Source organism: Armigeres subalbatus, chromosome 3 (genome assembly GCF_024139115.2).
Source record: "Armigeres subalbatus isolate Guangzhou_Male chromosome 3, GZ_Asu_2, whole genome shotgun sequence".
Classification (NCBI taxonomy): Eukaryota; Metazoa; Arthropoda; class Insecta; order Diptera; family Culicidae; genus Armigeres; species Armigeres subalbatus.
In genome coordinates, this window is record NC_085141.1 from 251418262 (window position 1) to 251435888 (window position 17627).

A 17627-nucleotide genomic window follows, 5' to 3' on the forward strand; every position below is an offset into this window, starting at 1 on the left:
GTGATATCTTCTTGCCTTGTCGTGACGAGCGATCTTGTGCACGGCTACTGGCTTCAGTCCGCAACTCTTGAGCTCTTCCTCCTTCATGTCGTGGAGCCCTCGCAGCAAAGCCTTGAGCGGCTTCGTGCCAGTACGGTACGACATTTGGCGGTTTGTACCTTTTCGCCGAATGACTTTTGGCAGAATGTATCATTTTGCGGAATATTGATAATAATAGCTTAGTTTTCATTCAGCACTTCAACAATTATTACCTGCTTAGCTGCCAAGGCAAGTTACGTGCATAAGGAAGGCCTCCCAGAATATGTAGAAGTAGTTTTCAAAATTGCAATTACCTTTTACAAATCCTGTATTATATCTGGCAGACGGGCCAGATATAATAAAGAGATTATCTCCTCTTTTTACTTTGATACGGATAGACGTTTTTATGAATAATCATTTATTTCTTCCTTTCGCTTAATACCGAGAAATGGTAGCGTCTGCCCGCTTTGTACCGGGCAGACGCTACCATTTAAAGAAGGCATTACTTATTCCTTCCCCTTATAACGGGCAGATTTGTTCTATTAAATAAGGTTTTATCAACTCCTTTCGCCTTATACCGGGCAGACGCTACCATTTAAAGAAGGCATTATCAACTCCTTTAGCCTTATACTGAGCAGATTCATCCATATAAAGAAGGCCTTATCCCTCCCTTCGCCTTACACCGGGCAGATGCGTTCTTTTAAAGAAGGTATTTTCAACTACTTCGCCCTATACCGGGCGAATTCATCCATTTAAAGAAGGCGTTACCCCTCCCTCCGTCTTATACCGAGCAGACGCGTTCTTTTAAAGAAGGCATTATCAACCCTTTTCGCCTTATACCGGGCAGATGCATCCATTTAAAGAAGGCGTTACCCCTCCCTTCGACTTATACTGGGCCGATGCATCCACATAAAGAAAGCATTACCCCTTCTTTCGCCTCATACCGGACAGACGCATCCATTCAAAGAAGGCATTATCAACTTCTTTCGCCTTATACGGGGCAGACTAGAGATGGTCGGATTACGATCCCTGGCTGTTAGTGATTCAAAATACGCATTACTGAGAAAAGTAACAAGAAACGGTTGATCTGAGATTAATAATCGCTTGGCGACGTTAGTGGAATCATGGCGTCAGTGTTGGTCCGAGCGTTGCCCCCGTTAAGTTTCCTTTCTTTATTTATTTATTAGGCACTCTGTGTTACTTAACCACTACTGTGCCGATATCTACTGTGGTATTCTGCTGTACAGAACCCACACAGAATCTATTTTTAGATCTCCATTATCATCATTGTTGTCGTTGCCAGTCCATCTCATCGTGAGTCCATTGTGTTCGTTTGTCCATGTCGTACATCCAATGATCGTTGCATTATTCGGTTGCCATTTTTCCGGGTAACGTTGGAAGAATACCTTCGAGAAGAACAAGTTGTCAGTCGTCATCAGGCAGCCATGACGGTAAGGCGCGCACCCGAAACGCCTCCGTATGAGCTGCGCATCCGGCGACTGACGAGGGTTTGGTGGAGGGGCTGGGAATCGAACCTATGACCATTCGCTTGTAAGGCGAACGTGTAGCCAACTACGCTACGGGACCCCCCATCCCCGTTATGTTTATTCACTATGTTGTCGTTTTCGATTATTTGTCTGTCGTTGGTGAAAAGTGAAATTTTCTCGCAAGATTCTTATTTCGGTTCTGTTTCTGTTAGTGATCGGACATTATATCGGTTCTTTTTAGGGCCACTCAAGTGCAAAACATAATCACAATCGTCGGTAACAACGTCGGAGGGAGACGATGCGATAAATGTATTGCATGATGGCACTGCATTTCTCAATGTACCTAATTGTTTTACGTAGTTTACGTCGGGCGGTCATGACCATTCTGATTTTTTATGGAAGAAGGAAGGTAACAGTCAGGTGATATATATGTACATGGTTTAATATGTGCTAATGGTAGCTTTTTTTTTAATATTGTTTAAAATTTGCAAATCGCAGTATCAATTCAATTAATTCATATGTTCTTATGTCTGTCAATTCAATTTTCCTTAGCCCAACTGGGCATTGCCCTGCAGATTAGATTTTCTTCATTTGCAATTAAGACATAATTCTCCGTCTCCCGTTCCAGCGAACCATATAAGTTCTGTTCTACCGCAGGGACCTGTAACTATCTACAATCAACGATGAATGGAAGCGTACAGCTTCGGCTGATATCGGATAGCTACGGGGTCGGTTCGGAACTGGCAGTTGGCGACATGTACTTTATTTGTGTAGAAAGCATACCTACCCCATATACATGTCCATATTCGTTACGTGTAGGTACGTAGGAGCTCTGAATCCTGATGGGTTCCGTATACTGCACAGAACAGAACTCACCAGTCCCTAATCAATTTCTACAACATGCCAACTGATACGAACAGAGCAAGTGTAAATAGAAATTGTGCTACAAATAATTCAGCACATGTTGTCCTTGTCACATCTGATCATGATGTGCGCTGGTGCTGCCTGTCTGCCGGTGGTTGTGATGGCGTGAATGGAGGAACCTTGTTGAACATACGAGCTTCCTCCTTTTCAGACAAGTCAGATAAGTCGGTCAAAGAAGATAGGGACTTTCCAGAGCAGTGGCAGCGGCAACAGAGAGCGATATTGAATATTTTATTGGCTTATTTTGCTTCAACGGAATCCATCCGAGCCCCGGGTCCGGAGTGTGTCGTCTTTTCGACTTTCGGGGGGGTTGGAAATTTTATGGCCAGATAACAGTTGATGGAGGGCACGGCAAAAAGCGCTGTATAACACGTATGTGAATAAAGGAGTAGAGCAAATTCGTACGACAGTCTGCGATAACAGTAATCAGGACAGGGAGGTGGCGCCATGGGATGTAATCTGGGTGTATGTTGTGAAGTGCAACTTGCAACCCATTTGGAATGTTTGGACTAATTGAAAATGGTGATTGCAGAAAATGTGTTTCGGTATTACTGTAAGTGGATTACTTCTGCACCCATTTTTCATGGTGAACGCCGAATGAAATTGACATTTTCTATTCATTATGCTAAAATAAATTACAGCGCCGCATTTGACACAAACCAAGTTTGGAGGCTTTAATGCTGAAAGATTGCGTCGATTGTTCCAAAAGTCAGATGCTGTGCCTATTTACCTGAGCAACCCTTCCGCAGTGACACACTCCGTTATACTGATTCAAACAGTGAAGCTAACGCTGATTAATGGTGGTCCCATTGATGGCAGCGTAGCCTCTCGCACCTTCAAGAATGCCAAAATGAATGCCGTCTCCGTTATTTATCGTTTCTTCGAAACGATCTGACACAACCACCGCAGCCGAGAACATTACCGAGGTCCAGGCTTGCACCGTCAACGCCTCCCACGCTCACCGGTCGTAGCATCGCAGCAACGACATCAGTCAGCATAAAACCATTAACAACAAAGTCAACGCCAGCTTACTTTTGTCACCTGTACACAGTATCGTTGGGTATCGTGCGCTTTCTTTCTTCTTTCCAAGAAATCAGCAAGCCAAGGTAACCCTTTACCGAAAGGATTTGAATAAAATCGGTCTTTCCCAGTCCTGGCCGACGACACCACCCACCGGTCATGACTCGAAGCTTCTTATGTTGAAAAGTGTCCAGGAAATCAAGGCAAGGAGATTAATTATGGTCGATTATCTTCCTCTCTCCAGGAGAGGAGGTGCTTGGGTTTGTATTTTTCCATCCTTAGTAAGGGGTTTCCTCTGTTTGCAGGACAATCATCGCGCGGTGGAAAGTGTATACTGGACGGTCCAGAACCGGACTTTTTTGTGCAAATTAATTATCTTTCTCAACCAAGGATGTGCATTATGCAAGCATTATCTCATTTGAAAACTAAGAATAGCTAGTTCAGTTTATCGATTTAAGGTAAAATTCTGCATTGAAAGCAGCGTCGAAATCAGGATCAGTTTTAGTCGAATAGTGCAAATTTTTCAAATCATGTTTTTATTGATTGTAAATCTTTTCTCCGTGTAAATTTTCCACTGTCTATGAGGCCACATTCCGTTTGCCAAACTGAAATGCAGGCTTCCATAATTGCTACACAATCTATCCAACTTTAATTTAAATTTCCCAGCAGACCTTTCCAACTGAAATCCTTTGCTCAAGTGTCACTCGAATGGCAGTTTCCGTTCGTCAAAACAAAACACATCTATCAACCGTGGCGGGCATCCGATTTGATGCACCCTCGCTCTCGCTGCGATGACAGACCATCAACGACAATACTATTTCCGCGTGCATCGTTCATTTCACCGCCCCCCGAAAAGACGGTCCCATAAGTACCGATAAGAGTCTATTCAATTAAAATCCGTCGTTTGATTGGTTCTACTTGCACCGTACGCGACGGCACTAACGTGCCAGTTATGAAAGCTCCTCCAAAACAATCCCATTTGTTCCTAATGTTGGGAACGCTGGATGTGCAAGCAACAACAAACACGTGTATTAGGGTGGACTAATTTCAAGGTGTGGTCCACTGATATTAATAATTTTTTACAATATTATTTTTAAATTACTGTCAAGACTTAAAACTAATAGGATCTGTCGTGGACATATGGTTAGCAAGGGTAAATAACTCTAATTTTATTCGCCCTAACTGATTTGCACCATTGCACCATGCAACCCATATTCCACAGAAGCACTTGTTGTTTCGCCATCCTACTACTGACGGGACGATGAAAAGTGCACTTGAGAACTTCACTTCTCCGGTTTCTTCAGGAAAATGGCGTACCAGGATGCATTGGCTTCCCATATGGGAAGCACATAAAGTGAGCATTTGCTGTCAAGCTTATGAAACAACAGAATCAAGACCATAATCGTCCATGGTTTTGGATGGATTATGTGCGATAAGCACGATGCTGCGAGAAACCCTCCAAATAGGTGCCTGCAACCGTAACGGCTATCTCGACCGGCGCGAACAACGGCATCCCCTATATCATGAAATTTTAACGACATCTCAATCAATCTCGCCTTATTTCGCTAAAATTTTCTTCGTTTGTTTCTTCTCGTTTTGCAGAGCCAGCCCTACTGGGAGCCGGTGGAGGAAATGGGTTTGCGCCGAACTTTTCGCCGCCCGAGTTCCATCCGTCGGAAAATTGGAAACCCACACCGGCCGGAACACACGTCGGACTGATGAAGGACCCACCGCTGACCCGCAACGGACCGGCCAACTTCATCCAGCCAGCACAGCAACAGGTCAGTATATCAGTTTTCGGTTGGTTTCCGTTATTCTGGAAGAATGAATGCCTGTGTTGTATGGCCGAGGGCAGTATTACCAAAACTGTTTGCTAAATCATAATTTTAGTGCATAATTTGATGTAAATATCATATCAAGTGGAAATGCCAAAATAACAATCTTTTCAAAAGACATTTTAATCTGAACTCAGATTGGAAAATGGCAGTAGATCCCCATACTTGTTTAATTTCAGACGATTATATTTCGTCTTTGGAAAATAATTTTATTTTTTATCATGATCTGCGCTCCTTCGAATGACAAACCTTTGTCAGGCTTTCAACGAGATTTGTATCAAGCTGGTTTACACTTTTTAGCGAAAAAAAAGTGAACTAGTCTTAAAACATATTTAAAAAGGTACGCAAACACCAACTCGTTGACTATTCGATATTGTAAAAGATTATTTTTTCCCAAACTTGTTTGTGTCGCTTGCCTCAAAAATAAATTCAAAAATTTTCCTTTTTTTATTTTGTCAGCTTGATTGAGAACTGCTGATCACCGAGAGAGAACTCCAAATTGAAATCATTCACCATTTAATCGGAACGGAAATTACTGCGGGATTACAATACTCCCCGGTGGCCACGGCAGACAACCGAACGGCTGCCTCCAGTAGTGATGGTTGTGGTTCTCTGTAATCGGAGTACCCATAATATAGGGTTCTGCTACAGTAGGAACAGTACAGTAGGAACCAGTAATCGAAACATAAATTAAAAGGAGGATTTACAATGTGTTTTTATTTTCTTCCACTTGCGATTGAGATCCGGGTTTGGTGCTCGGTTGGCGCAGAACGAAACCGAACAAATGAGTTTTCTTGCTGGATGGTTTCCTCGACTTTTTGGCCATACTCGCACAATGTGGCCTTTGCGAAAGGCTATCATTTCGCTACACAATCGAATGTATTGGATTTCAAACAATAACTCAAACAGGAAGTTCTGTATCTATTCTTGACGGAAAAGTTTTGTCGGTTTGATATTTTGAGACTCAGTCACAACATTTTTTATCTTCGAATAATTTGCTAAATTTGAGGATTTTTAAGAACCCTCACTGTCACATCAGAAACAAACCTGTGAAAGGTGTCAGTCGCCGCAGTTAATCACTTTTGTGTTTACCGAAGGAAATATTGTTTCATCGAGTAAGTAGGTGAATCAATCGTGGCTTTCCACAAACCGTCTTGCTGCTATTGAAAGTAATGAGATGAAATTCCTCAGCGTGTGTTATACCAAGCAACAATGTTGACGGAATGACGACGAACGTGGTGGATCGTACGTACTTAGATGGGGACGCTTGGTATGTTACATTTTTTTTTACAATCACGCAACCTACAAAGCGGTTTGACGTGATGACTCGTTCGTTTCGCGCTGCTACTGTCTGGCAGATCACTTCACCAGCCACCGCACCGCAACGTCGTCTCGCTGTCACCGCGGGCTGTGCGGTTGCGAGACATTCATTCGAGTGCATAGTGGAACGTGAAGAAAAGCGCCAAAATGTATACTTTGTACCGGTTTGGTTTATCGGTTGAACCGTTTCTTGGGAAAGGAAATGTTTTTTCGCGACCATGACGGTATTTATTTTTTCAATCACTTAGACAGTTGAGATTAATTCGAGGAAAACTTTCGTATTGGAATGATCAGCATCATGCGTCATCTTATAGGGTTAAGTCTCAAAGTGAATCGCTTATCAAAGACTCGACAGTAAATCTTGTGGTAAGAGCTATCGTGTTTGGGATTTAATATGAAAATGTCTCCTCCGTTAGGTTTCTCTGGAGCATCCCGTGGGGTTGCTTCTCTATGCGTATTCGTTTAAATTTATGAAGACAAAACTGTCACGGTTTCGCCTAAAAACGAAAATATCTGCTCCAACAGGTTCCTCAAGAGTATCTTGTTGGGTTCCTGAAGTGGCGAATAGGTACAAACGCCTTTCACAAACACATTAGAAGCTTATTCGTAAAAAAATCTTTTCAAAATTTTCCAATCCTTCAGAATTTGTGTTGTTTTGTTCCTTCAAGAATTTCTTAGGGAATTCCTTTAGAAATTCCTTTGGAAACTTTTATTTTTGGCATTCAATTCATTATAGGAAAATTACTTCAGAAGTTCCTACGGATATTCTATTAGGAAATCCTTCTTAAGTTCCAGGAATTTCTTTAGAAACTCATTGTTTTCTTTTTGTTTGTTATGTTATTCATCCGACGTTTAGATACGAAGATTGTGCCTTACTCAGGACGAAAATATTGTGTTTATTTGTCTATTGTTTGTTGTAACTCTAACTGCAACGATTGATTTCTTGTAGGTATATTTCTTCGGAACCACTGTCACTTGTAAATCTACGTATTTGCTGGCAATGGCGCTATTTTACCTCTCAACAACTCCCCTGTTCTGAATTTTCTATTGGTTACCAGTAAAAAGGGTTACTATTACTAAAATACCATAAAAAACAGTCGTCACACAAACAGTGTAATTGTTGAAAATATTTTCGAGAGAATCCCTAAAGGAATTTCAGATGGAATTGTTTGTTTGTTTGTCTTTTTTTAAAGAGATTTTCAGCTAAGGCTGGCTCATTTCTAGAAACCGAAGGAATTCTTGAAGGGAGGTTTAAAAGGAATTACAAAAAAATCTAATGAACTCTCAAATGCATATTTGATGGAATTACTGGGTGAATTTTCAAAGGAATTACTAGATAAATTTGAGAATATAAGAAATTTTTGAATGAATTTTTGAAAAAAAATCTGGATCTATTGGAAATTTTTCTAAACAAAGTAAATTTATGGAGGAGTTTTAGTATAGTATAAAATCCTGGAGAAATTTCCAATGGATGATATGAAGTTTTTTTTTTTCAATAAAATTCCTGGAGGAATTTTTGGAAACTAGCCTGATAAAGAGTAAGACAGTATAATATGCCCTTCTACAATTTCCAGACGACAAAATACAATCAAAATATCGTAATGTTTAAAACTGTATAAAATAGACCTCTTCAAGTTTTCAGAAAGTATCAAGAATTCAACTGGTCAGCGTGGAATCACAATTCTTATGCTAAGATCTGTCAAATTTTCAGCTAATTCGGATAAAATTTCGAGGTGGCTCAAGTCGATTTTGTGTTTTTAGGCTATTTTCAATTTAAAAAAAAAATCTAACAAGAAATATAAACGCCGAAAACTATCGCAACAACCTCTATATGGAAGCTTTCGGTGTGCTCTATAAGTCTTGTGAACATTGCGATTCGTTCCGTTCACGTTTTGACCATGTTAAAGTGATTTTCGAGCTTTTAAGTGCATAAAAATATTGTTTCCCATAGAAGTCGTTGTTCTACACAATTCTTGAATTTACGGCAAATCATGACTAATTTATTATATTATTATTATTTTTTCCCTTGGATTTTTGGGTAACATAATTGCCAATGTACGATTTACGGTTAAATTCTTAAAAATCAGAAGCTGAACATTTGGCATAGATTTACACTTCAGGATTTCTTTAAGCAAATTATTCGAACAAATAATCATGGTTTTCGATGATATTTCATGCTTACAACAAATGACTTCCAAATTTGGTTCATTGCACCATATGTCTGTATGTTTTAACCATTGAGTGCATCGTAGTTACAAGTGGAATAAAAGATCCTTTGTTCGAACAACTTGTTTGAAAAAATCCTAACGTATAAATTTATGACAAATGTTCAGCTTCTGATTTTTAACAATTTAACGGTAAATCGCACATTGGCAATTATATTACTCAAATGTCCAAGGGAGAAAGAGGAATAATAATAAAGTAAATTAGCAATGTATTGTGCTAAATTCAAGAATTGTGTAGAACAACGACTTCTATGGGAAACAATATTTTTATGCACTTAAAAGCTTTAAAATTGATTCCACGTCGAGCATCCGTGCGAGACGGTTGTAAGTCCGCGTACGGTCTGCTTCTCATTCGGTTTTTTCCTGAAGTACAGGTAGTGGTTTTTTTCCGAAAGTGTTTTGAAGCATAGTGCTTGAGTGGAAGTGGTGCTTAGCTGTAGCAGTTAAGTAGCCATTTCGTTGGTTTTGCAACTACGCAAAACTTTGCAGTTTATTCGGCGTCCATCGCAGGCGCAGGCATCATCGTCCCACGCCGACAGTCATCATCCATCGTGCGTCTCCACCAACACAGACGCCGCCGTCCTGCCACCATCCATCCACCCAGTTGCAGTGTTGGGTGCGGCGAGAACACCAACAATAGCGTGGTTCGCTTCGACCGCACCACCGGCGAGTGTCCATCGAGCTAGTGTGTGCTGCCAGAACTGTTAGCCGGCAACACAGCAGTGTGAACGCAAGTATTTAATTGAGCTCCCTCTCATTGTTCCCTCTCTTCTCCATCTTATTGGAATAGTTTTTTCTTTCTTTTTACTCGTCTTCCCTCTGTCCCAAATCATTATTTTGTTTGTGTGTGTGTGTTTTTTCTGCCCTTGTGATAATTGTTTAGTTTTAAAAGAGATTGTGCCTCGCTGCAGCGGCGCATTTCGTGTCCGCAATGCGCGAAGGCGAAGTTGGCGGGGGTACTTCGTATTCCATGTCAGATGTTTCGTTGCATTCAGGTGTTCCAAACCAAAACGAAATGGACACCAGCAACGCTAAAATTTCCTCTACGAGCCCCCGTCCCAAGGTCTACCCTCACGACTCTAGTGGGCCGTATGTTGTTTTCTTTCGACCCAAAGGCAAACGTTTGAATATCAGCCAGATTAGCAAAGATCTGGAAAAGCGATTTTCGTCTGTCACGACCATTGACATGGTTGGGTCCAGTAAACTCCGTGTCACGGTCAGTGATCGCAAACAGGCCAACAAGATTGTCACCTGTGAGCTTTTTACTCTCGAATATAGGGTGTATTTACCGTCAGCAGTGTGTGAGATCGCAAGGATGGTGACGGAGGGAAGTATGACATGCGACGATTTGAAACAAGGTTTCGGTCGTTTCAAGAACGTTTCTTTGCCTCCTGTTGCGATACTGGATTGCAAACAAATGTATTCGGTGTCGCAGGAGGGAGAGAAGCGGAGTTATTCCCCGTCTGACTCTTTCTGCGTCACTTTTTCCGGGTCCGCACTGCCTGACTACGTAGTGATTGGCAAACTTCGTCTACCTGTTCGGCTGTATGTACCGAAGGTGATGAATTGTGTTAATTGCAAGCAGCTGGGCCATACCGCTCAGTACTGTTGCAATAAACCTCGCTGTGCATCATGCGGAGAGAAGCATGTGGAGGGCGCGTGCAAGACGGCACCGAAATGTGTCTATTGTAACGAAAGCCCTCCACATGCTCTTGAAGCTTGCCCAACGTACATACAGCAGCGAATCCACCAGAAGCGGTCTCTTCAGCAACGTTCTCGGCGAAGTTACGCCGAAATGTTGAGGAAGGCCGCTCCTCCACTCGTTTCTGACACCATCTACTCGTCTCTTCCTTTGGACGATCAAGGTAGCTCTGACTCCGAGGTTGGAAATGGGGTTCCCTTTGTTTTCAATGGCTCAACGAGGAAGAGAATAAAACAGAGCCAGCGACCCTCGAAAAAGCCTAGAAAACAGCCTCAAAGTGAGCCCCAATCCAACATGGTCAAATTCAAAGCGGGAGGAAATACTCAAAAACGATCAACTTTTGTGGTTTCACATCGGGATGATCGAGAGTTTCCACTGCTTCCGGGAACATCTAAAATCCCAGATGCCCCATTTTTTGCGATTTCCCAGCCAGAAAGAGAGCATACAAAGCGAGAAGAAGAACTCCCGAGCGCTCCAATGTTCACACTTTCTGGCATCGTGGAGCTCATCCTCAACTTCTTTGATGCTTCCGACCCCGTGAAGAACATGGTCAAAACTGTTCTTCCTATTCTGACTCCTCTCCTGAAGCAGCTGGCTTCGAAAATGCCCCTCCTCGAGTCATTTGTATCCTTCGATGGCTAACTTAGTCAATAAGGGTAACATGATTTCGATTCTACAGTGGAACTGTCGAAGTATTCTTCCAAAATTAGATATTTTTAAATTTTTAGTTTTCAAATTACAATGCGATGCTTTTGCTTTATGTGAAACATGGCTAACACTAGATGTGAACCTTAATTTTCCTGATTGCAACATAATCCGCCGCGATCGGGCAAATCGATATGGAGGGGTGCTTTTAGGGATCAAAAACAGCACTCCTTCTATAGAGTCTATGCGCCGATGTCTGGCACCGAAGCTGTCGCATGTCAGGTGACTATTCGAGGAAAAGACCTCAGTATCGCCTCGATATATCTTCCTCCAAACACCGCGATATCTCGCACATCTGCTCGGTTATGCCCGAGCCACGGTTGCTCTTGGTAGATTTTAACTCTCACGGAACAGGCTGGGGGGAACTGTACGACGACAACCGTTCAACAATGATATACGACCTCTGCGACGACTTGAATATGTCAATTTTGAATACATGAGAAGTTACACGAGTGGCTCCTCCAGCAAGAGATAGCCGTCTAGATCTTTCCATTTGTTCGAGCTCATTATCGTTGGACTGTACTTGGAAGGTGGTCCAAGATCCCCATGGTAGTGATCATTTGCCGATCGAAGTTTCGATTTCCAATGGACATAAGCAATCTGCTTCCATCGATCTTTCATATGACCTCACGAAGCACATCCATTGGGGCAAATATGCGGACGCCATCAGCGATGGCATACAGTCGATAGAAGCACTTCCCCCGCGGGAAGAGTACAAGTTTCTATCGCAGTTGATTCTTGAAAGCGCTCTTCAGGCACAGCGTCGGCCGGTGCCAGGAGCTTCCCTACAGTCCGTGGTGGGACATCGAGTGTACGCAACTTTATCGCGAGAAATCCGCCGCGTTCAAAGAATTTCAAACACGGGGCGATCGTTCTTCACAAACGATACACTGCGCTCGAAATCCAGTTCAAGAAACTGGTCAAAGTGAAGAAGCGCGGATATTGGCGCACTTTTGTTGAAGGTTTATCGCGCGAGACTTCAATGAAAACTCTGTGGACCGTCGGGAGAAGAATGCGCAACGCGTCGTCCGTAAACGAAGATCGTGAAAGCTCGTCGCGGTGGATACTTGACTTCGCAAAGAAAGTTTGTCCGGATTCGGTACCGGTGAGGCAAGAGCTACGTGATGCTTTTGCAGACAGGGATGATATGGATCGTCCCTTTTCGATGATTGAATTCTCACTTGCTCTCCTTTCATGTAACAATTCCGCTCCAGGGATGGATAGAATCAGGTTCAATTTGCTCAAAAACCTCCCAGACGTCGCGAAGAGGCGCTTATTGAACTTGTTCAATCAGCTACTGGAGTGCAACATTGTTCCGGATGATTGGAGGGAAGTGAGGGTGATAGCCATCCAGAAGCCCGGAAAACCCGCGTCGGATTGTAACTCGTATCGCCCCATCGCTATGCTGTCATGTCTTCGGAAGCTGTTGGAGAAGATGATTCTCTTCCGGCTAGACAAATGGGTTGAATCGAATAGTTTGTTGTCAGATACACAATTTGGTTTCCGCAGGGGCAAGGGAACGAACGACTGTCTTGCGTTGCTTTCTTCAGAAATTCAGCTTACTTTCGCTAAAAAAGAGCAAATGGGCTCAGTGTTTTTGGACATTAAGGGGGCTTTTGATTCAGTTTGCGTCGATGTCTTATCTGATAAACTCCACGAGTGTGGACTTTCACCAATTTTGAACAACTATTTGTACAATTTGTTGTCAGAGAAGCGTATGAGTTTTTCTCATGGTGATTCGGCAACTTCACGAATTAGCTACATGGGTCTCCCCAGGGCTCATGTTTGAGCCCCTTCTTTACAATTTTACGTCAGAGACATTGATGAATGTCTCATGCCAAATTGCTCGTTGAGACAGCTTGCAGATGATTGTGTTGTATCCGTTTCAGGGCCAACATCGGTTGATCTGCAAGGACCGTTGCAAGATACTCTGGACAATTTGTCCACTTGGGCTACGAAGCTGGGTATCGAATTCTCTCCGGAGAAAACTGAGATGGTTGTCTTTTCAAAAAACATAAGCCGGCAAAGTTCCCGCTCCAACTGATGGGTAAGACAATCACTCATAGCATATCTTCTAAATACCTCGGGGTCTGGTTCGACTCGAAATGTACCTTCGGGAAGCACATTGTGTATCTGACACAAAAATGCCACAAACGGATCAACTTCATGCGATCAATAACCGGAACATGGTGGGGAGCGTATCCCGAAGATCTTATGACGTTGTATAGAACAACCATTTTGTCGGTCCTCGAATACGGTAGTTTCTGCTTCCAGTCCGCGGCTAAAACACACATGCTGAAGCTTCAAAGGATTCAGTACCGCTGTCTCCGTATCGCGTTAGGATGTATGAATTCGACACATACAATGAGCTTGGAAGTACTTGCGGGAGTACTGCCACTAACAGATCGTTTCGCGGAATTATCGCTCCGGTTCCTCATCCGCTGTGAGGTTCTCAATCCATTGGTCATTGATAACTTCGAGAAGCTGCTCGAACAAAACCCTCAATCTCGATTCATGAGTATTTACCACTGGTACATAACGCTGGAGGTAAGCCCTTCTTCGGTAGATACCAATCGTGCTAACTTCTTAGACTCTTACAGTTCCTCTGTTACTTTTGATCTGTCCATGAAGCAGGAGGTTCATGGAATACCAGACTTTCTGTGTGCGGAGGTCATACCTCCATTATTTGCAAGCAAATACGAACACGCCAGTGAGGAGAGAAGCTTTTTTACAGACGGGTCAAAAATTGATGACTCCACTGGTTTCGGTGTTTTCAACGTTTTTCATAGCGCCTACTTTAAGCTCAAAGAGCCTTGTTCCGTGTATACTGCTGAGCTAGCAGCTATACACTATTCACTCGAGCAAATCGCATCCCTACCTCCTGACCACTTTTCATCTTCACCGACAGTCTAAGTTCCTTGGAGGCTGTTCGTTCGATAAAACCAGTTAAGCACTCAGCGTATCTTCTGAATGGGATACGGAAAGCTTTGAGTGCTTTATCACAACGGTCTTACACAATCACCATGGCTTGGGTCCCTTCTCATTGCTCGATCCCGGATAAGGTGGGCGCTATGGAAGGTGATATTTACGATCGGAAAATCACCTTCGATGAATTTTTCACATTAGTTCGTTAGGAAACCTTGAACAGCTGGCAATAGAAATGGACAAATGGGGTGTTGGGTGATTGGCTGTATTCAATTCCCCCGCAGGTGTCAAAGGTTAAAAAAATTGAATATGTGACCAGACTTCAATAGAACCATGTGTCGTCTAATGTCCAATCACTACCCTCTAAATGCACATCTTTTTCAGAGTGGGGCTCTCGGAAGGAAATCTCTGTGTTTGCGGCGAGGATTATCAGGACATCGATCATGTCGTGTGGGCGTGCGAGGAGCATCGTGGCCCCAGATCTGCGCTAACTGAACATCTCCGGGTCCGAGGAAAACAACCAAAGCCTATTAGGGAAGTGTTGTCGGGCCTTGATCTCGAGTACATGTCCCTGGTCCACCAATTTTTGAAAGTTGCTGATGTAAAACTGTAATTATTGCCTGCCCATTCCCTTGTCTGTCGTACCCCATATCTAATGTCTTCCTCTTGTTGTACATTTCCATGTCTGTTGTTAATCCCTTCCGTATGTCTTCCTCTCGTCGTTGTCTCCCAAAAAAAGTTTGTTTGTCCCGTTACAGATGTAAAAATGCGAGGAATGTCAACTTTGTGAACATCAGCATCGTAATTACTTAAGCACCCTAAATTCCCTTCCTTTCCTACTGTATTATTGTATACCTCGACCAAATCGCGAGTCTTTCGGTTCCCCAAAACTAACACTATGTATAAGAATCAAGAAATGTATTGTTAAACTTGATTTCGGCTCCGTAACGCTTCACGGCAAATGAGCCTTCCAAATAAACGAAAGATAAAAAAAAAAAAAAAAGCTTTAAAATCACTTTAACATGGTCAAAATGTTGACGGAACGAATTTCGCTGTTCACAAGACTTGTAGAGCACACTTGGTGTTTAGAGGTTGCTGCGATGATTTTTGACGTTCATATCTCTTGTTAGATTTTTTCAAAATTGAAAATAGCCCAAAAACTCGAAATGGACTTAAGCTACCTCGACATTTTATTCGAATCAGCTAAAAATTTGATAGAAGACTTCTTTTAGCATAAGAATTGTGATTCTGGGATGCCCGATTGAATTTTTGAGGTCTAGTATAAAGTAAGGATTGAGGCATTCGATGTTATCAAATCTTCGTAGTTTCAGAATTATTGTGACAGCCGCCTTCAGTGAAAACAACGTTCAATATCAATTTCCTATTTACTTTTCAAAATTATTTATGTCTTATTTCGAAAATTTGCACTATGTATAACATGAAACCACGAGAGCAGCTTCTTGATGTTATAGCATTCAATGTGTTTTAGAATCCTAGAAATTTATCGAAAACTATGAAAAGAACCTGGAAAAATCAGGAAATTTTTATTTCGAAGATGAGTCGCCACCCTGAATAATAATTTAGGGGGCAATAAAAAATCCGGAAGAAATTGATGATTTTCGAAATACATATCCGACGAGTTTTCTGATATTTTTCATTTTATTACTTTTTAATTATCCCCCTGACATTTCGAAGACGAGTAGGACATATTCAATAAATATTTGCAACGGCCTAATCTGGATACTCACTCAAAAAAAATCTTATGAATTTCCATCGCCAAATAATCTAAATTTCCACTGAACAATCTTATGAAATTTGACGGGAACTTCTTTCATTTTCCAAAAATCGTTTGGCTGAATAGTAAAGTTAGAAATAAGAAGTAGGTAAGTAGTGAGAATCGCGAAGTGTGAAGTGAGAAGCGAGGCATAATACATTTCCAACTACTAACTTCACAAATGAAATAAAATATAAAAAGCCGGAAGTGATAGACTAGAAATGTGAAACGCGAGATGTGAGAAGTAAGAAGTGAGTAGTGTGTAGTGAGAAGACATGTTATGAGAAGTGAGAAGTGAAATGTGATATGTGAGATGTGAAAAGTGGGAATTAAGACCACAGAAGTGAGAAGTGAAGAATTATTATTAGTCGATAAGTGGTGTTATTCAGAAGTGAAAATTGAGCAATGAGAAGTAAGAAGTTAGAGAAAAGATTTAAAACATGAGGAATTAATTCTTATTTTTTCGTTTTTCTGCCTTCATTCTTCGCCCTTCTTTCTTTCTTCTTACATTTCCTTTTTTCTTTTTCCTTCCTACTTTTCTCTTCTTTCTTTATTTTTGTTTTGCTTTTTCTTCCTTCGTTTTTCATTTGTCTATCTTTATTTTTCCTACTTCTTTCCATTTTTTTTAACATGTTTCTTCTTCTTGTTTTCCCTCCCTATTCATCTTTCTTTTTTTAACTTTTTCTTGTTTTCTTCTTCTTATTTCGTCCTCTTTTTTTCTTTTTCTTTTCATCTTACTTTCCACCATTAATTTTTACTTCGAACATGTAACTTTGCCAATTTCTTCCGAATATCCACGAAAAATTCTTCCAATATTCCACGGAAAATTCTTCCAATTTTTCACTGGATATTTTTTCCGGTGTAAGTGTTTTGGCGTGAGGAATGGTCGTTTTGATTCGAGAGTAACTTTTGAGAAGGGTTTATGTGTATTTGATACCAATGTTTTAGAAAAGCAGTAACTCTGAAATCGTTCGTTTTAGAGAAAAAGTGTCTGAGATGAAATGGTAGGGAACTAAAATGCCAATGAAAAAGAATATACACTGAAAAAAGAAATTGTTTTGCTTGAAAAAATCGTAATTTGAAATAATGATTGTATTCAAAGTTCAAAGAATACTACGACGGATGGGTCATATTTGCCCAGCGCGCTTGACATATATGACCCAATGACCCATCCGTCCTGAAAGGGTTAAGCCATGGGCATTAAATTCAAGTTTTTGTGGATTGTGCAAACGCACACATTATGTAAGCGGGCTTGGTAGTCATATGGCTACTGCTTCTGCCTCATACGCAGGAGGTCCGTTCCATTCTCCTACTTTGTATCTTTCTCTATATTTCTCATGTTCTAGCAATCGCTAGAACTGGAAATGGACTTTCCATACCGTTTCCATTACTATTCCTATACCTTCAACTTGAGTATTCTAACAGTAATCTGCTAGAATTGGAAATGAACTATAGAGCTCGTTGCCTACATCCAATTAAAAATTTCATTATTTGCTTTCTCCTATCTATCACATTGGCAGCTCGTTAACCAAGACGGACCTCTGCCTCTCGAACCTACCCCAAAAATTCCAACAAAATTCCGCATGAACTCGTGGCAAGTGCAGAGGTATATTCGGCTTGCAGTGGGCGAGTGATTGCATCATCATTTCCTCCCCCTTTCCTACATTGACTTGCATTCTGACGTGGCAGGCG

General features: G+C 41.6%; 1 protein-coding gene across 16 annotated transcripts in view; it reads left to right on the plus strand.

Annotated features, from left to right (window-relative positions):
* The window catches only part of LOC134223481 (heterogeneous nuclear ribonucleoprotein L), an 896804-nt gene that overhangs the window by 834631 nt on the left and 44546 nt on the right, over positions 1 to 17627 (plus strand). For all 16 annotated transcript variants that reach the window (XM_062702630.1, XM_062702628.1, XM_062702627.1 and 13 more), the window contains one exon: positions 5052 to 5230. In XM_062702630.1, coding sequence (XP_062558614.1) covers positions 5052 to 5230 — 179 coding nt within the window. The remainder of the gene's footprint in view (positions 1 to 5051; positions 5231 to 17627) is intronic.